The 23442-nt window shown below is 39.4% G+C and overlaps 2 protein-coding genes across 6 annotated transcripts in view; both read right to left on the minus strand.

Annotated features, from left to right (window-relative positions):
* Window positions 1-6351, minus strand: part of Rbm5 (RNA binding motif protein 5) — a 31986-nt gene extending 25635 nt beyond the window's left edge. Inside the window, exons 1-4 of the mRNA XM_027933656.2 lie at window positions 6254-6351; window positions 4884-4951; window positions 2384-2549; window positions 1294-1449 (exon numbers count right to left, since the gene is read on the minus strand). Of these exons, the coding sequence (XP_027789457.2) occupies window positions 1294-1449; window positions 2384-2549; window positions 4884-4915 (354 nt within the window). The 5' untranslated portion in view covers window positions 4916-4951; window positions 6254-6351. The remainder of the gene's footprint in view (window positions 1-1293; window positions 1450-2383; window positions 2550-4883; window positions 4952-6253) is intronic.
* Window positions 6352-10956: 4605 nt separating this feature from the next.
* The window catches only part of Rbm6 (RNA binding motif protein 6), a 98843-nt gene continuing 86357 nt past the window's right edge, over window positions 10957-23442 (minus strand). For all 5 annotated transcript variants that reach the window (XM_071615698.1, XM_027933660.2, XM_071615699.1 and 2 more), the window contains 11 exons: window positions 23059-23156; window positions 22138-22180; window positions 21718-21799; window positions 21382-21467; window positions 20856-21002; window positions 18862-18957; window positions 17463-17723; window positions 15990-16064; window positions 15027-15124; window positions 12307-12436; window positions 10957-11197 (listed from right to left, as the gene is read on the minus strand). In XM_071615698.1, coding sequence (XP_071471799.1) covers window positions 11072-11197; window positions 12307-12436; window positions 15027-15124; window positions 15990-16064; window positions 17463-17723; window positions 18862-18957; window positions 20856-21002; window positions 21382-21467; window positions 21718-21799; window positions 22138-22180; window positions 23059-23156 — 1242 coding nt within the window. In that variant the 3' untranslated portion in view covers window positions 10957-11071. The remainder of the gene's footprint in view (window positions 11198-12306; window positions 12437-15026; window positions 15125-15989; window positions 16065-17462; window positions 17724-18861; window positions 18958-20855; window positions 21003-21381; window positions 21468-21717; window positions 21800-22137; window positions 22181-23058; window positions 23157-23442) is intronic.

The raw sequence follows: 23442 nt of genomic DNA on the forward strand, positions 1-23442 counted from the left end.
CCACCCCTGATAGCCTCCTAGAGGACTGTACCAGTACATCCAGTAACAAAACTTTTCTAGTCTTCATTGTCACCATCATGTGTTAAGCTTAGCTATTCATCCATGAAGATAGGATTCATGCTCTGCGTCAGTGTGACATCTAACACAGCACACAGAGTTTAGCAGGTATGCAGTAGATCATAAATAATGGAATAACTACTCACTGTTAACTAAAATATTTGGTCTCACAGTCATTGTAATCATTACTACCAGTGTTTAGAAACTAAAGTTGTGTAAATCCAATGTTTACCTTCAGCTTTGTCTAAAATTCAATTAAACATTAGTTAGCATATTTGATTACTCTAGGACAACAGGTACTAGCACATTTACTTCTTTTTAAAAACATGTTTCCAAACCTTTCACGAACTGCACCTGGAACAGAGAGATGACTGGTTTACACACAGTCAGATCTACTATTTTATGGTAGAAATGAGACATACATGTTGATATCCACAGTATAGGTACTACATGAAAAGTCACAAGCATAGAGCCTTGGGAAGAGTGTAAGAAGAAGAAATTCTGTCTGGTAGATCAGAAATGGATTCACATAAAGGAGTCTCCAAGCAGCAAAAATCACACTGGTAAAATAATGGAAGCAGGTAGTAGATATGGCTGAAAGAAAGAGTGAGGCCAGAGATACTGTTGGAAATCAAACAATGTCAAGCACATAAAGGCCCTCATTGTCCTGAGGAATGAGACACGCAATGAATCTTCCTTTTCAACAGGCTTCTCTGAGATTTCAAATGGATAGTATAATTTTTATCAAATCAAAAGGTAGCCATATTATGGAGAAAGTTGTTTTTACTGATATATCCTCACCTAATAAATAATAAATCAACTCAATAAAAATGTATTGACTACTTTCCAAGAGCTAATGAAGGAATAAGAGCTGATTCTTATATTTAAGGCACTCCTGAAAACTCTACACAGAGCTTCAAAGCCTAAAAATAATAATTTACTTTTGTCCACCCTATAGATGGAAATATATTTCATTAGCTAAGATATTAGTTTAAGATAAAACAGTAATGGGATAATAATGGTAGAAGCTCAAAGTCTGTTGTGCCTACTAGACTACTCATTAAAACTGTGGGTTCTGGGCTGGGGTTGTAGCTCAGCGGTAGAGTGCTCACCTAGCACGTGTGAGGCCCTGGGTTCGATCCTTAGCACCACATAAATAAGTAAATAAAATAAATGCATTTTGTCCAACTACTCCTAAAAAATATTAAAAAAAAAAAAATTGTGGGTTCTTCTTACATCGCTCTCTGTTATGGTGATGGGAAGGCCACGCAGCATGATGGTCTTGCTCTCCCTTTCATCGCTGATGTCATGCCTATAGTCATGCTCGCCATAGTCACCATCCGAATGGTAGCCGTCTTCTGATCGGTCACTGTTCCTTCTTTCACGCTCTCTCTGATTCACAGAAAAATAAAATTACAATTATAATCACCCTGCACTCACCTTTTAATCTGGTCCTCCACTCACAGAATCTGATCTTAAGAAAAAGAAGTTAAAAATGATAAGAAGAGTATTCCATGTTGATATTCACTGCAGTGTTTTCTAGAACAGTGACAATCATTTATTTAGTTCAGGAAAAATGATTACACACATTGATGTAAACACAATGAAATTGTTATACTATGAAAATTAAATGGATACAAAAAGTGGAAGGGAGGAAAAAGTATAAAACTATATGAGCATAATTACTTCCTTTTTTAAAAAATTTTTTTAGTTGTAGGTTGACACAATGCCTTTCTTTTTAACCCCAACCCATCATAATTACTTCTTAACAAAGCTATATATTCATATGGAAAGAAATGTGAAAAAAAAGATGACCAAAACTACAACTTCTGTTCTTCATTTCAAAAGTCTAAGGCATAAGGCTTATATATTATCACAACTTGTCTCACTTTTAAAATGGGAATAATGGGCTGGAGTTGTAGCTCAGTGGTACAGCGCTTGCCTGACATGTGTGAAGCCCTAGGTCCGATCCTCAGCATCACATATAAATAAATAAATAAAAGATCCATTAGCAACTAAAAAATATTAAAAAAAAAAAAAGGGGGGGGAAATAACACCTACTTTGTAGGGTTTACAGTTTAAACCAGTCCATGAAATCAAGTGCTCAAAATACACGTGAATCCTATGTAAACAAACATTGGTTATTATTTCTATTACTATAAGGCTCAAGTTGTCTTTGAGGGTTATAGTTCATCAAATATATTTCAGAATAGAAAGTTTGACTGTAATACTCAAGAGAAATTTTTACACTTGGAATACTTTTCAAGAATGCTGCATGCATTATTCATAATTCTAACAATTTCATAAATAGCTGCTGGTCACTCACCTCTGGACTGTCATAGTCTCGGTAGTCATCATATCTGTCACCCCTGCGGTCATCACTAGATCTTTTGTAATCTGAGTCCCTCCGTCTACTTCTGGATTCACGCTCATCACGGTCATCTCTGTCTATGATGGAACCATATCTTCCACTACGCTCTGTTCTACTCACTCTGCCAGAAAAACGTAATTTACTTTTAATCTTAATTTTATACCTTCAGAAACAATACACACAGAGAGATCAGTTTATAAGATACATCCAAATAATTTAATGTATTACCAAATTCAAATTTATAAAGATAACCACTGAGAATATCTATATCCTAAAACGTAAAGATAATTTTCAGGAACTTATACAAAATCATAAAATGTAGCTATCAATTGTTTAGGTTGAATTTTTGGAGACAAGATCATATTCTCAAAACATATTCTTATGCTTTTTCAAGCCTAGTAAATACAAATGACTCCTTTCACTTACAATTCAGATCCTAGTAACTTAAGATAGGAAGCCATTACTCAAATTTCAAAGAATACATACTAGCTCATCTACTCTCTCTTTTTTTTTTTTTTTTTTTTTAGAGAGAGAGAGAGAGAGAGGGAGGAGAGAGAGGAGAGAGGAAAAGAAATTTTAATATTTATTTTTTAGTTTTTGGCGGACACAACATCTTTGTTTGTATGTGGTGTTGAGGATTGAACCCGGGCGGCTTGAGCCACATCTCCAGCCCTCATCTACTCTTAAGGTACCACACCTACTAGGAAATAGGTAATCAATAACTTAGATGAGTTAAGTTAGCTCCCCCTCCCCCTAAATCAAGTTTTTAACCAAGTAGTTCACCTGTACACATAACAGGATGATTTACTCAAAACTAGTACTCTCAGAGAACATTTATTTCTTACAATATCTGGTTTATTTTTGGCTTCTTGGAGCCCTGAACTTCATGGGAAAATATAAGAAGCAGCTTAAACCCATCTGATCACAGACAAAATAGTTTTTATAGTTATTTACCAGTTATATAAAATTACTACATAATCACAAGAGAAAGTCAAATCTTTTTTTTTTTGGTACTGGGGATTGAACCCAGGTTACTCAATCACTGAGCTCCAGCCCAAAGTCAAATATTTAGAGGAATAATTTTGAAATGAGTGTATAGTAGGGCACAATGACACCTATAATCCCAGAAGCTTGGGAGACTTGAGACAGTAAGATTGTAAATTTAAAGCCAGTCTCAGCAACTTAGCAAGGAAGGCCCTAAGCAACTCAGTGAGACTCTGTCTCTAAATAAGATATAAAAAAGGGCTGGGGGAGGAGGTGGGAAGGATGGTGGAATGACATGGACATTATTACCCCATATACATGCATGATTATACTATCGGTATATGATTCAGCACTATGTACAGCCAGAGGAATGAGAAGTTGTGCTCCATATATGTTCAATGTGTCAAAATGTATTCTACTGTCATGTATAACTAATTAGAAAAAAAAAAAAAAAGGTCTGGAGACGTGGTTCAGTGGTTAAGCATCAGAGTTCAATCCCTGGTACCAAAAAAAAAAAAAAAAAAGGGTAAGTAACAGAAACAAATCCCTTTAGAGCCGGGCATAGTGGCATGCACCTGTAATCCAAGCAGCTCAGGAAGCTAAAGCAGGAGGATCACAAGTTGAAAGGATCGCAAAGCCAGTCTCAGCAATTTAGCAAGGCCCTGAGCTACTTTTTGAGACCCTGTCTCAAAAAATGAAAAAAGCAATAGAGATGTAGCTCAGTGGTTAAGCACAGCAGGTTCAATCCCTGGTACCAAGAAAATAAATAAATCAAAACCAAATTCCTTTAGGTTGTCAATTTGATCTATCGCAGGGAATGGCCTCGATACTAAGAAGGCCTGTGACTGAATAAGGAAGTTTATATATTTAAGTTAAATGGTCTGAGAGGGAGTACAGTTATTGACCCAGCAGTCAAATGCTCTCATCTTAATTCTTCACTAATTCTTCAGCTCTTCTTTCCTTCATGCGACACATGATCCAAAGATTCTCAGCTCTGTAAGTCTGGATCATCTTGCTATTAGGGGCAATAAATGAGAAACAGCATTTTCTGATGCTTGCCACAGCCAGGAACTAAGCATAATGTCAGATTCTATGATCTCCTGGCTTCTGAATGGGTGCTTGTCTACTCTTGGAACTCTCAGCGACCCATTCCATCCTAGTTTCCTTTATCTAATTATTTACGCAGGCTTTCAAAGCTTCATCATATGAATACTTTCTCCAGAAAGCTTCTCTAGCTGTGTATACAGAAAAAAACACCATTTTTATGTATTTTAACAGGACCTTAAATTTCTTTTAAATAACATGCCTCTCACTAGGCAGTAGTTTGTGAGAGCAGGATCATGAAGGTGCTCATTAGCAATGCCTGGCACAAAACAGATGGTCAAATATTTGTTTGATAAATAAGCAGTTTTAAATAAACGGTGCAATCCTTACTGAAATATTATCACAGATATGTAATATAGTGACTTACCGTTTGTCTGAACCCATTGTTCCACTTAACATCTAGCACAAGGGTCCAAAAGGTTCAAATTTCCCCCCCTAGGAGACAAAAGAGATTAATTGCTGGAAAATTCAGAGATCACTTAAGCCAACTGCTCTACAAACTAGGTCACTACTGAAGTTGGGATTTCATCAAATCATTAACAGTGATTATTTAAGGTGAGGGAGGAGGAGGATCAACTGTCAACACTAAAATCATGCTAAATTGTTAACAATGAACAGAATAGGAAGACGAAAAATACTATAAAATATTAAATTTCATAAGAAACTCATGAAGGGAAGCAATCAGAAAACTCCTTGCCTGCTCCTACTTTAGGATTACAAAGCAAAAAGGGCAGAACTGCAAACAGCTCCTTGTATGCTGAACCAAAGCAACTCCAGTGGGGTAGCTGACTAACAAAACATTAATCAAGTGTCTTCATTAATATAAAACTCAATATTACATTCATGAAACATTAAATTAAAAATTCTGATGGAAAAATTCTCTCAGAAGCTGGAATGCTGATCTGAGTGGAATCAGATTTATGCATTTGTAACCCAAACCCGAATCGACTTAATCTCTCAGTGGCCAGTCCAGATTACCTCAGGCCACTGAGTATGAATACCCTGCCCACTCTCTGGCCCTCGGGCCGTAATACAGCACACAGCTGGACAGCATTCGATGTGTGAGAGGTCTGAGAAACCAGTTAGGGCCATCTCTAGTCCCGGGTCTAGGGAGGCACCTATCAACGAACGTTTGTTTAATAATAAATGAAAGAGCCATCTGAGGGAAACAAGTCCCGGGGAGGCTTAGCTAGTGGGCCCTTCATGTCCCGGGCGGTGCCCGCACCCACCTCCACGGAGTGTCGCGGCCGAGATGGCGGCGGCACGTACCGAGTGATCGACTGGATGTCCGGCTTTCCCCATCACACACACCCCTCCCATCTCCCACTAAGTTCCTGGCCGGCAGATCGCTATCACAAAAAAGCTTTTTGGAGTGAGCGATCAGTTGTGGCTGCCAGACGATGGCGGCTAGCGACTGCCAGGGATCTCCCAAGGAATGCCCTCAGGACAGGCGATGGCTTCACCGCTCCGTTGGGCAGGGGGTTAAGGAACATGTCCCTGCAAGGGAGAAACTGACAGCCCAAAAGAAACGGGCCGTAGGCTGAACTGCGGGCGACACCCTGAAACTGAGAGAGCTGGCGGCGAGGAGGGGCGCGGCCCTCCAACGCCTTGGGTACTTAACCTCCTGAAGAGACCCGGCTGGGGTTTAGCGGCGGCCTCCAGCAGCTGACAGGAAGGTTTAGGGGACGGCCTCAACGGCAAGAATCCCGAGACGTTACGGACGGCTGCAGCACTCACCCCAAGGAGGGACCGCAGCAGTAGCAGTAGCGGTTCTGCGTCCCAGAACCTCTTGCAAGGATTCGGCCGCTCCACAAAATGGCGCCTCCGCCGACGGCCGTCTCCTACCCACAATACCTCGCGCCTATCCGCCCCCCGCACCCGTCACCCGCCTCTGCAGAGGCGTCCAATCCTCAAAAGCTCCCAGATGCGCAAAGGCTGCCGGGAAATGTGGTCGCTCGGGCATCCTGTCACTACGTCCTGTTAATTTCTTGCGTATTTCTCTTTATTGTAACACTGGACAGAATTGCCAATCTGCCTTTCAGGACCGAAATGAGAGCTTTTACGGCTTCTATTAGGCATAGTAATTGTTTGCCTTTCCTACAAGCGCCTGACACCATGGAAAACGCGTCTCATCTGTCAAAAGAAGGAATGTTGTCGATCACTGTCCTAGATTGTGCTAAATGCTTATTTTTGTGTGTGTCTTTATCATAAACTATGAGATGGCACTAAACCCATTTTTTCAGGTGAGGTAATTGAGGATTATGGAAATTGAGCTAATTCTTGTAGGCAGGTTTTCAATTTCATTCCATTGATATTCTTTAAAGCAAAATCTCAGAAAAGTCACTTTCCAGAATTATTAAACTGGCATAGTTAATATGGACAAAACCACTGTCTCCTTTACAAACTTCCTAGCTCTTACACCACAATTTTCCACTTTCCCTTGTTCAGGACAAAACCTTGTAGTAGTAGTAATACCCATGACTTTTCTCATTTACTGGCACATAATCCGTCTACAAATTCTGTAGAAGCTACCTTTAGAGTGTATTCAGAGTCCGTCCACTTCTGTCTCTACTGTTCTTCTAGTCAAAGCCATCACTGTCCTTGTTTTACAAACCTAGTAGTAGGTCATACAAGCTAATAATAGTGGTGGAACTGGGAATTGAACTAATTTAGTTTCAGAGAACATGCCCTTAACCACTAGAATGAGGAAGAGCACTTATGTCTGTTTAGTTTACTACAATATCCCTAGTGCCTCTACTGGTGCACACATGGTGCACAAGCAGTAAGCAATGAATGAACAAGTCAATCTGCTACCAAAGCATAATCTTTATGGCAGAAAGAAGCAAGGAACTTTGGGAAATTCAAAAGAGGATATTTTGGACTCTGATGGCCTTTGAGATAGTTCCACCTCACTTGTATATATGTATTGTGTAAACACACACATTTTATATATATATATATATATATATACATACATATACACACACACAATATATATAGTGTCCAATGTCCAATTTATGGGGGGAAGCACATATTTAAAATTTTAATCAACAGAAAAAAGTACATATATATGATCCATAGAAGGCACTTGAATACTGTATTTAATGAAATATTTACTTAAACATAGCCTGGGCATGGGGGCACGCACAGTAATCCCATAATCCCAGCAACTGGAGAGGTTGAGGCAGGAGGATTCAAGTTCAAGATCAGCCTCACCAACTTTGAGACCCTCTCTCAAAATAAAAAATAAAAAGGGCTAGGGATGAGGATGTTGCTTAGTGGTAAAGCACTCGGGTTCAATCCCTAGTTCCAAAACAAATACAATAGATGAGGTCATTGCAAACTCTACAATGAATGATGCAGATGTCAAGAACTGGGAACTCTCTAGACTTAATGGCTACTAGTGGCTGACTGCCTTGTCCCCAGAGTAGTTCCAACAAGCATTTTTTGTTGGAAGGGAGGTTTCTGGGAATTAAAACTAAGATAATTTCTTTTGTCAGAGGTGGGCTTTGATAAACTAGATATACAATCAAAATTTAACCCAGCATTTCTATGGAAAACACTGTAAATTTATTGAGTGCATACTGTGTTATCCAGGCCTTAGGGATATAGTAGTAAAGAAAGATCTTTATCCAAGATCCCTACTCCAGCACTGACTAAAAGCCTTAGGGAACCTCTGAAGGACATCACAGGATGACACTTTTCACACCCTCATTCCTATTTTCATTAGTACCCAAGGTACTATTATTAAAATGTATTAAAAATTTGAGGCCTGATTTCCAAAATCTCCAATTGCAAAAATCAAGCCATTAAATCAATTAAACAAACACCTTAGTAATGGGTCAAACTAGTCTGATATTTGAGCTTAAATATTTCCTTCAGGGAAGATGTTGCTATCACCAAACAAGGATTAAGTCCATGTCATATCATTCTGATAGCTTATTGTACTTCTCCCTTGAGGTGTTCATCACATCAGTAACTACTCAGTATTCATTTTTACCAGTGGTCTGAATCCCATGGGCAGAGACCAATACTAGTCTTGTTATAAGCCCTGGTGGTAAGTAGACTAAGTTCTCAAAATTGATAATTTAATAACCAAATAGTGTCTCTACTGAGCAGTCAATAATTGGGGTTAATAACTTCATTCAATGGTGAAACATTTGATGTGTCCTAAATCTTGTGTTCCCAGTTCAGTGGGGTAAGACAAGTTTAGAAGGAAAATCTGGTTTGGCCTATCCAGGATAAAACTGGACCAGTTCCCAAAAAGGATTTTGACCAATACAGAATATTGAGATGCACCACAGATGAACCTGCAGACCACCAGTTTGACAAGAGGGCTCTGGGAGTACCACTGTTCAGGGTTGAAAGATTCAGATGTAATGTAGCACTGGTGATACCAAGTCCCAGAAACTGCAGTTCTCAATTCCTAAGCTAATGTTTTTATTTGTTTTCCTTTTTAGAGGCTTACACAGATTTGTTATCAAAGGTTAAGAGAAGTTACATACCTGCAATCCCACCTGCTTTGGAGGCTGAGGCAAGGATTGTTAAATTTGAGGCAACCTGGGTAATTAAGACCGTCTCAAATATAAAATTAAATTTTAAAAAAGGGATGGAAATACCTCAGTGGTAGAGAGCTTGCATCTTAAGTGTGAGGCCCTGGGTTTGATCCTCAATATGAGAGAGGGGAACATCTGGACACAGGATGGCAAACAATTTAATGGACATTTATAATTACTGTTGCTGGTAATGTTTTCTCCTTAGCATACAACCCCTTTTACATCTACCAGTCCTTACTGCCCAATCCCTACTTTTTATAATACAATTCAGCTCTCCTTGGTCTTACTTTATGCATACAGATTATGCCCTCAGACCAAGCACTGACAAACTACAATTTCAGACCAACTATAGCCTGTGTCCTATTTTTTTTAAACATTTTTTTTTTTACTTATTTATTTTTTAGGTGTAGATGGACACAACACAATGCATTTATTTTTATGTGGTGCTGAGGATTGAACCTGGGTCCTGCCCGTGCTAGGCGAGCGCTCTACCGTTGAGTCACAATCCCAGCCCCCTGTCCTATTTTTATGAATAAAGAAATAGTTATTATTGAATCATAGCCACACTTGTTTACATTGCTATGTCTGCTTTTCCCCTACAATATCAATGCTAAATAGTTGGCAGCAGAGATCATTTATCCATTCAGCCTAAAGCAGTAAATCTCTGCTCTTTTGACAAAAATTATGTAGACTTCTGCCTTATACCATAAAAAATGCTCTTTAAAACTTTCAATTCTCCTAACATTTTTCCCCTGAGACATGTGCAAAGTACAATTCTTAGCACTATATTACCTTGAATAATTATTTTTAAAAGTTCTAACAGCTTCATAGACTTGGTCTTTAAACTACAAAGATTTTTTTTTTAGCTCACTTTTGAAGCAAACTTTTGTGAAATGGTATGATGGGAAATTTGAAAAGGATCTGGAAGATAGTAGATAACTCCTTGGAGGGTTTTAGCTCTGTAGAGAAGGAGAGTTGTGGCAGTGGCCACAAAGGAATGCCAGTATTTATTATGCCAAAGTTTGTGATCAGTGTCAAGCATCGAGTACCCAGCAGGTACTCAGAAAAAAAGGTATCATATTGCCTGTCCACTTCCCCATAACCATGAAGAAGTCAGAAAAAGACTTTTTTTTTTTTTTTTTTTGGTACCTGGAATTGAATCTAGGGGTGCTTTACCACAGAGCTGCAACCCAGTCCTTTTGTTCCTTCCTTAATTTTGAGACAGGTACTTGTTAAGTTGCTGAGGATATCACTAAATTGTTGAGGCTGGCCTTGAGTTTGTAATCCTCCTGCTTCAGGCTCTCAAGTCCCTGGGATTTAGGCATGTACCACTGTGCTCAACAGAAGAGGACTTTCTTTTTAAATGCTGGGGATTGAACTGAGGACCTTGTTTCAAAGCTCTAATCAGCTGGGTGTGGTGGTACATGCCTATAATCCCAGTGGCTCAGGAGGCTGAGGCAGGAGTTCAAAGCCAGCCTCAGCAAAAGCGAGGTGCTAGGCAACTCAGTGAGACCCTGTCTCTAAATAAAATACAAAAATAGGGCTGGGGATGTGGCTTAGTTGTAAGCCAACAAATGGAAGTGTGTTCTGCCTTAGTAGTTACCAAAAAACAAACAAAAAAACACCCAGAAATGAATAACTAAATGCTATTTTCACTGATTAGAGAAAAAAAGTCTAGAAATCTGATAGCATTCACACAAGCTATTTGAAGGTCGTCACCAACTGCCCACTTACACTGATAGGAGGCAGCATTCCAGGGCTCACTGTAGCACTAGTTGCCATTTCAACATCACTTCAGATGGGCCCACACCAAGGCATTCTCTCTCTCCTTCCATTAAGTACACCCTCTACCAGTCTTTGGGAGAAAACTTCAACAAAAAATAATCACATTGAAAAAAAGTTTATTTAAAAAAGTTCTAGCAGCAAGAACAGTAACAAAACAAAAGGAGAGACAGACAAACAAAAAAGGAGATGTGTCCTGTGGGACTTGTCTCCATTCTTAATCAAGTTCTTTATACCGAGCAAACATTACTCTTCGAACAGCATCTCGGTAAGTCTCATTGGACTGTCTCTTGCTGGTTCTTCCTGGAGTGCCAACACCAGGTCCCCGCATCCGGCCATCCGTCTGCAAAACAAAGACAGTGAGGTGGGCTTTGTGAATTAATCAGTCTCAGGGCTGATCTCTGACCACAAGCATTTCTGAACCTGAAAGGAGAAGGTTATAGGGGAATTAAACAACAACAACAACAAAAAACTTTCATTATAAAACAAATAGGAGGATGGTGATACCATGACTGCTGGTACAGGCCTCACTATTAGAGATATGAGAAGCTTTGTAGGAAAGAGATAAGCCAATCTTCTATGGCTGGCATTTTGAGAGAGGAACCAAGCCAATAAACAATGGGCAACGTTTCTTCTGATTCTTTTCTTGAGGCTCTTACTGCAATATGAGAAGCAAAGTCCTTTCTGGAAACCAGGACTATGCTTCTCGATCTTTTTTTTTTTGTTTTTAATATTTATTTTTTAAATGCAGTCGGACACAATACTTTCTTTTTATTTATTTATTTAGATGTGGTACTGAGGATCGAACCCAGGGCCTCGCACTTACTAGGCCAGCGCTCTAGATTGAGAACCCAGCCCCTTCTCAATCTTTAGCCATCAGAGTCCTCTGCTTATAATCCCTCTAGGAGCCACTATAGTTTTTTTTTTTGTTGTTGTTGTTGTTTTGGGGGGGGTATGGGGATTGAACCCAGAAGTGCTTAATCAGTGAGCAACATCCCAGCCTTTTTTTTTTTTTAATTTTGAGAGACAGGTTCTCCAATAAGTTGGTGAGGCTGGCCTTGAACTTGTGATCCTCCTGTTTCAGCCTTCCAAGTTGCTGGAATTACAGGCATGTGTCACCATGCAAGGCAGTTTATACTTTTTATTGTTTATTCCCTGGTTCTTTTTACCGAGTGATCCTTCAATTTCAAACTATCAGATTCCCATACTGCTCTCTATAGAGTATAAACTCCATTCCAATGTTTCCCTCCCCTTCCCATTGCAACCAAACCACCAAAGGCCCAGCATGCCAAGCTATACCCCAGTGATCAAAACTGGGTTTTTGAGCTCTCATATCTTAGGTCAGTAGTAGAAAATCCTAGCTAAAATGATATTATGCTGGACCAGAGAGGAAGAGAAAGTTATAAATATTTTAGGCTCAAGTAGCCTCCAACAACATGGAAATAATTTTACCTCCTCTGATGAACCCAATCCAGGATGGCCATATCCTAAGCCTGCCCCTTTCCTCCAGCCAGTGGCTTGCTGGACACAGCCACCTTTACTGTTAGTGTCAAGGTCTTCTTTATCAACAGATTTACGATCACTGTAAGAGAAGCAGACATACACAATCACTTCAAGACGACCTGCTGGTGAGTCTAACAAAACCTTCTGTTCTTAGGTTCAGATATGTCTTCTATAAAGAATATGAAACAACACCTTTGAGTGCCTGCTACCTACACATTAGGCTTATCCTGGGGATTCAGAGATGACCATGATTTGGCCCTGTTCATGGAAAAAGATGTGAGAATTATGACAACAGATGCTTACAGAGTATTGAAGGGTTTGACCGTGGATGTGGCAACAGTGGATATCTGTTAGAGAAACAAAATTGGACACAATCTCTGAGGGGTTGTCATTAAAAAATCATTAAAAATATGATGGGGGGCTGGGGTGATGGCTCAGTGATAGAGTGCTCTCCTAGCATGTATGAGGCACTGGATTCGATCCTCAGCACCACATAAAAACAAACTAAAGTATCCACCTAAAACTAAAGATACATAAATAAATATTTAAAAAATATGATAGGAAGGTACATTCTGAATTGGGTCTTTTTTTTTTTTTTTTTTTTAACTTTTTAGTTGTTGATAGAACTTTATTTATTTATTTATGCGTGGTGCTGAGAACCAAACCCAGTGCCTCACACATGCCATGTGAGTGCGCTACCGCTGAGCCGCAGCCTCAGACCTGAATTGGGTCTTGACAAATAATTAATGGGCTAAAGAAAGTATGAGAGTAAAAGACACAAACAAGGAAAAGTGAAAGAACACAATCTTTCCAGGAGAGGAGTGGTAGGAATCTGAGGGCAAATTGTAAAAAGGCTTGGAAATTAAGCTAAATCAGGCCTCTGCGCAACCTTCCTCAGGCATGTAATCCAGCCCTCTTACTAGGCAAGGTGTATGTTCACAAAAAGGGCAAGTTGTTCAATCCCCCGTAACTAACACACACACACACACACACCTCTCTTATTTTGGGCTGTGATCAAATTAAGCTGAAATATCAGGGCCCCAGACCCTGTCCAACGACTTCAGGGTTTATTCTGTTAATCATCTCCTTTCCTCACAGGTGTAATCTCCTCCAGCTGCTGATTTTTTAGCTTACTGACAAAGAGACCTACTCAAGCTCTCTTGTTAAAATGACTACTCTCTTTCTGCTGATGCATCCTCTTGTCACCCTTTTCCCCCTTTCAAGGCTTTAACTGCTTCCTCTCACTATAGACACCCAATAGAAACCTGAGTATCATCAGTGACTTTTCTGGTTTCCCAGATAACCTACTGATCACAAACACTGATGGATTTGATACCTTTAACTCATTCTCCTTGCCATACTCCCTGCGTGTTCTCAGATTTAGTCCTTTTATGAATTCATCTTCCACCTAACAATCTCTCTAAAATGCAAAACTAGATGAACACCTTACTTAAAATCATTCCATGACCTCCCAATACTATTTTCGGTGGGTGGCGGGGAACAGTACTAGGGATTGAACCCAAGACAATGTATCACTGAGCTACATTCCCAATCTCTTTTATTTTTTCTTTTGAGATTGGCTAAATTGCCCAGGCTGACCTTGAATCTGTGACCCTTCTGCCTTAGCATCCACAGTCAGTGGGATTACAGGCGTGTACCACTACACCTTGCTTTCCCACTGCCTTTAATGAAAACAACCTTAATTGTTGAGAGCCACAGTTTAGTCGGAATGACGCCTGGCATTTTGCTAGAGGGAATGGTTGAAAGGTGACCCTGCTCTGGGATTAGGGCGGCTCCGGGATTAAGGTGGATCCTCCAGGAATAGGGCAGCTCTGGGATTAGGGACGGATCCTGCTGCCTGGCACCCGCTACTTTGGAGTTCGTATTGAGTTCGGAGTGCGGAGCCCAGTGGAGGGAGTGTGTGTAGAGTGCCGGTGAGAGTTCGGGAATAAAGAGTTGCTGTTTGAACCTACAAGGCTTTGTGGCGGCTCGGTTATTTTGTGCCCAGACAGACTGCGGCACTTAATGGTGCATGGTGTTTAAGGAGTACAAACTTCACAAACTGGCCTTTATTTGTTGTATCTGCTGTATTTCTTGTCACTCAACAACACACTCCCAATGGTTAGCCTCATCAAACTACTTATAACTCCTCAAATGCAGCATGAACTTTTTCATTCATGCTATATCATTCCCTCCAAGTGAAATGCCCTCCCTGACATACATCACCTAAACTTTCTCAACATTCTGTGTTCACACTGATGTCAAAGACATTGTATATATTGTCCACCTAAGTATAACACAGTACCTGTATACAATGGATCATCAACAGATTCCACGTAACTCTGGGCTTATAATTTGGGAACTATTTGTATTTTTAAATTTTGAGGCAGAGTCTCACTAAGTTGCTGAGATAAGGTGCCTGACTGTAGCCACTCCCGCCTGGCTTTGAGCAGCTGAAGAACCCAGCCAACCTTTCATGTAAATGCACATATTTCTGGTATAAATATATGTAGTCAAAAGGCCAGGGTGGATCTCATGCTCAAGGAATTCAGACAAACCTTGTTTTTAATAGCTTCACTTCTTTGAAAGAGAAAACAGTGGCACACTTAAAAGAAGATGGTTTTACTGTTAAGTGTTGAGGCCATGGCTTAGTGAAGGGTTTGTCTTACCTGTCAGTTTCCCTGGAGTATTTAATCCGTTTCCTTTCTGGAGAGTCAAAAGACTGGAGCTTTTCCCTGCGATCATTTCCCTTCTCTTTAAACCGACCCTGTAGGTGAGCAGAAAAGCAGACCTAAGATTTCCACTTAAGGAGGTTGGGAGGTGGAGAATCTGACGTCTCTTTTTATTTCCTTTTTTTTTTTTTTCTCTGAAAAGGGGTTTGCTATGCTGCCCAGGCTGGGCTCAAGTGATCATCCTCCCTTAGTCTCCCAAGTGCTAGGACTACAGGCATATGCCACCACACCCGGCTCTAATACTTCTTTTAATGTGAAGATTGCTCAACTGGTAACTCCTGTAATCTCTCACTCATGCATACTCTTCTAGCAAATACAGTGGCTTCTTTAGCTGATAAATTTGAAAAGAATTAATTGACATGCTTATCTCAGCTGTCTTTGCCCCTTCCAAGAAACAGATAATCTCCCAGAGGTCTTTCCATAAAAGGACTCTTAACCACCACATAAGACCTGCCCTGAGCTAATGGAATCTATATCTGGGGTTATGAAACTATCTAGTTGTATGGTTTAGACAGCAAGTCAAAGTGGCTCCTATACTAAACTACTTCCTACAACTTAGCCTTTAATAGTAAAAACTTCTATTTCAACAGTGCTAACACTCCTTCATTTTCCCAATTGATTTAAAATTTGGGGAAGAAAGAAGAGTACTATTTATTGACCTATATGGAGAAAACCGAACACCATCTTTAAAAAAAACAAAAAAACTTTATTGAGGTATAATTTATAAACAACAAAATTTAGAATCCACTTTAATTTAGAATTTAATATGTTTTAATGATCATGTTTTGGGGCTTCTTTGTTATCTGTCTTCTTATAAGGAGGGCTCAATATAGTCTACAAAGTCCATAACAGAGAAGAAAAAGAATTGGGGTCAAGTTAATTGAGGTCACCAAAGTTTACCTCGCGTTCTCTCCTCTCCAGGTAGGCTAGCTCCTGCTCAGACTGTTTAATTTTCCGGTGGATTTCCAGGTTTTGCTGAGAAAAGAAGGAAATCTAAGAATATAGGTCAAGGAAAAAATGGTCCTACAAAAGCTTCTAGGCCTTTCCTAATACTGTACATCTTCTGATTGGCTGATTCTTCTAAATGATCACAGTACCATGTAAGCAACAAGCTCTAACTGGTCTTACTTTGGTCTCATCAATGGGGAATCTAGATTCTAATGCAGGATTTACCTTTCTCCAAGATGTGGAAAACAAATTTGGTTTTTGTCTTCAACTAAAGTGAAAATTAATGGGAGAGGATCCGAGTGCACCAGTGAAGAAAACTACATGCCCACACATTCTGCCTACCACTTCTACCATTCATTATCACTAGACACTAGTCACTCTTTCAAGGGCCCAAAGAAATATAAAAAGTAGCACCATAGTCCTAAAGGAACAAATGGACTGTTCTAAGAGCCCCATACTCCTCAAGCATAGCTCCACTACACAAGGATGCAGGTATATATATGAATTATAAGGAGTCCAAACAGTTCTTGCATGGACAGATGGTTTGTACTAGATGACTCCAAGAAAAGGAAAAGTAATTCAGTCCACTGTCCTAGGGCTCATCACACCTATGACTCCTCTATCCTGATCACTACTTTTCATCTCTTTTCCCATTTACTGGCATTTTCAGCAGAAAGCTGAAATTCAAATGTGTCAATATAACGACTCAGAATTCCAGAAGGTCAAGGGGACTTGGACAGTAATTATGTTCCAGAGATTGTCCAGGAGGAGCATCTCAAGAGTTCTAGGAGCTTTGCACAGCCTTCATAGGGGCAGGCTGGGCAAAGTGGTTGGTATACTTATACCAAAAGAAAAACGTCTCAGCTTTTAGCTATGCATGATTCTGGGTTTTATGTTGAGAGAAACCTAAATCCATTCCCTTCACATCTTATCTTGCAATATCTGTTAGAAAAGAAGTATGAAGAAATTACTCTGAGAACATGTTTATCTAGGGGCTTTGTTTATAATTTGGCTGGCTCCTTAGTAAGTATAAATAAATGGGAAGACTGCAGGAGAAGACCAACATATGTAAGTTTAACAGCCCCAAAATATCTGTTTTGTTGTTGCTTATAATTATACTCACTACATTAGGAGATGGCAGAATCTGACTCACAGCTAGATAAAACCAGATGAATGTCAAAGAAGAGAAGGGGCTTATCTGAGGTCAACTGTTAGAAGGTACAGCCTTAATACATAACTGTGAACTATGCATTACTTCACATGAACAAAAAGTAGAAGATAATTAATTCTTGAACTGAACTGACTGAATGATAGGAACTGGGGGATTATTTAGGCTAAGGAAGGACAGTATAAGCTTTATTCTCTGTAATACCCGTCAATGCAAAGAATCAAAACTTGAAAAGTCATGGCCCCTTCCTTTAATACCTTGTGCAGGTCCGACAGCTGTTGGTGTTTGATTAGAACTTCTTTATTGGGAAACTGTCTCCTGCAGAGCAGACAAGCCAGTTTATTCCAGTCAGTAAGTTTGTCTTCTTCATTCTCCTTCTTGGTCAGCAATTCCCGTGGCTGGGGCTGTGCTGGGCGGGGCTGTAGAGGAGGGATCTGTTCCTCCTCCTCTTCTTCCTCATAGTCACTGTCTCCTCCATATTCACCCAGGAGGCCAATCAGTGGGTTTACCACCTTCGGCTGAAAGAAGGAGGCGGCCAGGGATCAACACCAACTCAAGCTACATTTTTTGGCCCCCCCCCCCTTTTTAAAAAATATTTTGATATGGGTATTTCCTGTCTTTTTTCTCTTTTAGTTGAAATAGTGAACTGGGTTCAAAACATGCCCAATGCCATGCTGTTCATTTCCCAGGTGGCAGCAACATGCCTAGAGCTTGATCTTGTTCCTTGATCACTGAGGAAGAGAGAAGGGAACTGGCATAGAAAACAGCAAAAGAACTATAAAATTACCATTTGTGTACAATGTGTCAAAATGCATTCTACTGCCATGCATAAGTAATTAAAAAAAAAAAAAAGAATTATAAAGAGGAAGTGATGAACACCTCCAAATCACTGTAACCCATGGAAAAAGGAAAGATGAATTTCACCAAGGCTCTAGGTAAAGGAGATTTAGGAGGCAGACTAGAAACAACTTTGGTAATAAGCATTCGGGTAGACCAATCTGGCTCCTGAGTAAGGTAAAGAACATTGTTAGGAGAGATGCCATAATGAGCTGAATTAATAATGTGGAATAGGCAAAGAATACCTTGTAGAAACTGCTTAATAATGATGCATGGTCACTGGCCTATCATCAATGGAAATTAAAAAAATAGAACATGGTCACTACTGTTGTATATTTATATTCAATTGGAATCATTAGTGATTAGGTTGAGACTATCACTCACTTCAAGGTACCTAAAAATGGGTAATAATATTAGTATCTTGACCAGTCAGGCCAACTATGAAAATGACCACATGCATACTCTACATCTAAGATTCTTACGTGGCACTAAAAGGCATGAAACACAGATAACAGGAAAATGGGTTTCCTTGGTGATTTAGAAAAGAACTACCAATAATAAGATTGTAACTTAAAAGGGCCGGACATTTGGTTAGGTAAAAATGGTAGACACCCTTGTTAGCAGACTAGAAATTTAAACTCATACTTATAATCAAGAGGAATCCTTATTTCTGAGAGAGAGAGAGAGAGAGAGAGAGAGAGAGAGAGAAAGAGAGAGACAGGGCCAAGCCCAGAGTGAGGCACCAGCCTTTGAGTTTCCTTTCCTATCCAGAAGCAGACCCAGCCCTACCGTCCCCAGGGCATCCACATGAAGCCTTACTGGAGGGGGGCTTTCTTCCTTCTTCACAGTGGGAGGCAGGGGCTTCTTAAAGACGTCCTCTGGAGGGGCCTTCCCCTCACCGGCATTTTCCTGAAACTGACCAAACCTTGAGGTAATTTTTGTACCCCTCAGTACTGGTGATTGAACCCAGAGCCTGCAGCATGCAAGGTAAGCTAGCTCTACTACTGAGCTACATTCCCATTCTCTGAAGTAACTCTTACATGATAACTCACTCAAAGAAAAAAAAAAAAAAAAGAGTTAAGAGTCAACCCTGTTGAAATGTTGCTATCATGATTTTGAAATATAGAGTCTTTTAAAATATAACATTTAAAGGCGGGGGTATGGTTCAGTGGTAGAATGTGTTCCTAGCATGTGTGAGGCTTTGAGTTTATTTCCCTGCACCAAAAACAAACAATATAACAGGGCTGTAGCTCAGTGGCAGAGCCTTTGCCTAGCATGTGTGAGGCACTGGGTTTAATCCTTAGCACCACATGAAAAAAAAAAATAAATAAACGAAATAAAGGCATGCTTTTCATCTACAACTACAAAAATTAATAAATACATTAAAAATATAACATTTACATATATTATATGATTACTACATGTCAGGCACTACATGTATACCATTATCTTCTTTACCTTTTACTACAACCTTTCTAGATAGGCATAAATAGTCTTATTTTACAAATGACTGGGAATACAATTATAAAGATTAAGGGGCAGAAGAAGAATCCAAACATTAAGCTAATAAGACTCTGAAGTTTAAATTCTTAGATAAACAAGTATACATACATACTTTCTTCTCTTTTTCTGTTTCACTAAATGACTAGCAATATTAGAAGGAAAAGAAAAAGGTAAAAGTTATGAATTGCATCACAATAAAATTCATCTACTTTCACTAATATGTAACTGGTACAAGGGTAAATCAATATGTTTCAGAAAATAATTTTATTTTATATTGCTTGTGAAAAAATGTATCATCTTTGATTCTGAAAATTTATTCTAAGGAAGTAATTTAAAAAGAAAAAACAGGGGGCTGGGGATATAGCTCAGTTGGTAGAGTGCTTGCCTTGCATGCACAAGGCCCTGGGTTCAATTCCCAACACCATTTAAAAAAAAAAAGGAAAAATAGGGGTTGGGGCTATATCTCAGGGGTAGAGTACTTGCCTAGCACATCGGAGGCACTGGGTTTGATCCCCAGCACCACATAAAACTACATAACAAACAAAATAAAGGTATTATGTCCATCTACAACTAAAAATATATATATTTTTTTAAAAAAGGGAAAAATGCTAAATGCTGCATATTATAATAGATTTGAAAGTGACAATGAAGACTTCTGAAGAAAATGACGGAATAGTTTATTGTGAATTTTAAGCATAGAAGCACTGAAAATAAAGGATTATGATATAAACATGAAAAATACTTATGATAAAACAGAAAGTTAATAAAGAACACAGAATGGTATTTCCTGTTACAATTATTCCTAGAGGAAAATGTGTATCCAGAGTTAAGCACTAAAAAAGGCAAGCAGAAAGGTAAAAATTTGTGTAGATGAGGTATTGGGATTTGAATTGAATCATTTTGTTCTACCATCCAAGTTTCTCATTTGTAAAAAGGAGAGTGTTACTATAGGGCTATAAGACACATAAGAAGGGACTGCCTTGAGTTGTTTTTTTTTTCCCTTCTTTCAGTACTGGGGATTGAACTCAGGGCTTTGCACATGCTAGGCAAGCACTCTATCACAAAGCTACATCCCCAGCCCCTTTAAATTTTTTTTCTCCCTGAGACAGGGTAGTCTCATTAAGTTGCCCAGGCTATCCTCTAACTTTAGATCCTCCTGTCTCAGTCTTCAGAGTTGCTAGGATTAAGTATGCCACTGTGTCCCGTTTATTTTTTCAGTAACTTTATACCTCAAACCTAGATCACTGTTCATAAATCCTACATTTAGATCTGTAATCATGTGGTAAAAGCAGACACACAAGTCCTCTTACCCTTGTCACTCCTCTGTCTTTTTTCTCCTTGCTATCTTTTTTAGGCATTTCCTTTTTGCTATTTGACTTCCCTTGACTGGTGGGTTTCTTTTCCTTTATTTCTTCTTCCTCAGGTGACCCAGGGTCCTGGGGCACATAGACTTCTTGCTGTAAATATAGTGGGAAAGAGATAAATCTAAGGAATATTTTACTTTCCTTCAATTCCAGGTCTAAGGAGCATAGTTCCCCTCTATGAAAAAGAATTGCTCTTAGTCACAAGCCTAAGAGTCTATATATCAATCCATTCCAGAGGCCAGGGCACACGCACACCACCATTCATCCACTTTTTCCAAGAGCAGCACTGATCTTACCTGTAATGCCACAAGGCACTGATTTTTCCATATAGGTAAGAGTTCAGTTTCCATTGATTTAAACTTTTCCACTTTTCATGCAATGAGAATCCAGAAAATAAATTCCTCAAAATGACAAATTATGGGTGCTTCATTCAAAAGGATCATTGGAAGAATAAACAAAGCCCAAAACTCACCTGGGTGTTGGGGTCATAATAAGTTCCTGCCAAGGGATCATAATAGTAGCCAGTAGCAGAATCATATATGTAGCAGTCAGATGATGCTACAAGAAATAAAATCAGAGCCAAAGTTAGTCATTAGCCAATGAAACCCCTACTGAGCAATCCACCAAGAATAACCTAAAAATTAGGGTGGCCAACCCAAACAGGTACAGAATCTTTAGATGGTACTCTCTCTAGATGTGTTCCCCCAATCACTAGCCTTTCTTGCTAACTTTGTGATCATATAGATTTTAAGCAATGAGTAGCAAGTTGAGCAAAAAGAATTAAATAAGTAAAACAAAAACTACTTACACTGCTGTCCTTGTCGATTTGTATCTGAAGACCAGTCTGAATTTCTGCCACCTCCCCTCCTATCTCGGAAATATTTTTTACCCTATCACAAAAAGTGAAATTAAAATTATGGAACTATCTAAGAACCATACACCTTAATAGTAACCCACTGCATAAAATCATCCTTTCAATCATCTGAGTTTTGTTTTTTTTTTAAATGGCATTGAGGCTTGAACTCAGGGGTGCTCTAACACTGAGCTATAACTGCAGTTCTTTTTATTTTTTTATTTTGAGACAGGATCTTGCTAAGTCACCCAGGACTGGTGTCTCAGTTGAGATCCTCCTTTCTTAGGCTTCTGGGTGGGGGATCCTAGGTGTGCATCAATGTGCCTGGCTCATCACCTGAAGATTTTAACAGAGTACTCCCATATTAAAGCCTACCTGATAGTAATGCATGTGGTCAGAATGGTCCCCAGAGTCATTTCTGCAACAAATAACACAACATGTCAAAGGCTGCTATCAAAAGGCACCTGAGGAATGCCTAATACTGCAGATTCACTAAGAAACTCTCTTTTTCCCTTTTTTGAAGGGAAAGGAAACAACCCAGAGAGCTATCAGCTAAAGTAAAATAGTGACTGAGTAGAGGGTGACAGAGCAAGATTTGCCCCATCTCTGGTAAGTCTGTCTCTTGATATGGCCACTTCCCAGCTACCACTCCTATGTCAAAATGAGTGAAGGACTAAAGAGGAATTAGATTTCCCAGGTCTATGTGGATATATGATCAAGGTCAGAGGAGTGGGATATCAGGATAGCATTTACTTAGGATTCCAAATGACAAAGATATATGAATATTTTTTCCTGCACATCCAAGACTATACCATCATTTGGGACCCAAAGATACCATGTAGTCAAAAGCAAAAGGCCTCAAGTATCTAGTAATACTACTTAAGAATGAAAATGATTTTAAAGTCAGAAAAAAGGCAGGCTTCAGAAAAAGTAAATGTATAAGTACATATCTGAAGCAACCCACAGTGGGAAGGCACTACGCCTTCTCTCCAGCCAGGAAGAGGAGTTTCTTCCCAGAAACTGAAGAGGGTGGGAGTGGGGGCAGTATCTTTTTTTAACCTTATGTACATATATAACTGAATGACCGATGTGATTCTACAACGTGTACAATCAGAAAAATAAGAAATTATACCCCATTTATGCATTCTACTGTCATGTATAACTAATTAAAACAAAAAACCCTCATTGTCCTGACTGAACTGGAAGGAGGGGCAGCCCCCTCCCCACCAGGGCAATGAGGCCAGTGGCAGGCATAAACTGTCAGGAAGGGGCAGTATCTTAACCCCTCTGCCATACCTTCGTTTTCCAGTGGCCAAGTTTACAGCTACCATCTTCCCATCAATGCTAAACGGTGGATCAAGATTCTGTAAGATCTTCACTACACGAAGAGCTTCCTAGGGAAACAAAGACACATGTGAACCCAAAGAAAGGAAAGACTATGTCCCTGGAAAGAGACGTGAATATGGATTTTCCTTCTCTGAAGAGAAATTTACTAAACTTTTATATTCTAGTCATAATTTTAACATAAAGCACACTGACAAAACCAGGCAACTCTCAATGAAGAACTAGAACAGCAATCAGAGTAGATATCAGTTTCTGATTTAATAACAGATCCAGGTTACAAAGTCCCTTGTGATTTTTGAGCATTAAATCTGAGAAACAGCAAAGACTTTTATTACT

This window comes from Marmota flaviventris, chromosome 8 (assembly GCF_047511675.1).
Source record: "Marmota flaviventris isolate mMarFla1 chromosome 8, mMarFla1.hap1, whole genome shotgun sequence".
Classification (NCBI taxonomy): Eukaryota; Metazoa; Chordata; class Mammalia; order Rodentia; family Sciuridae; genus Marmota; species Marmota flaviventris.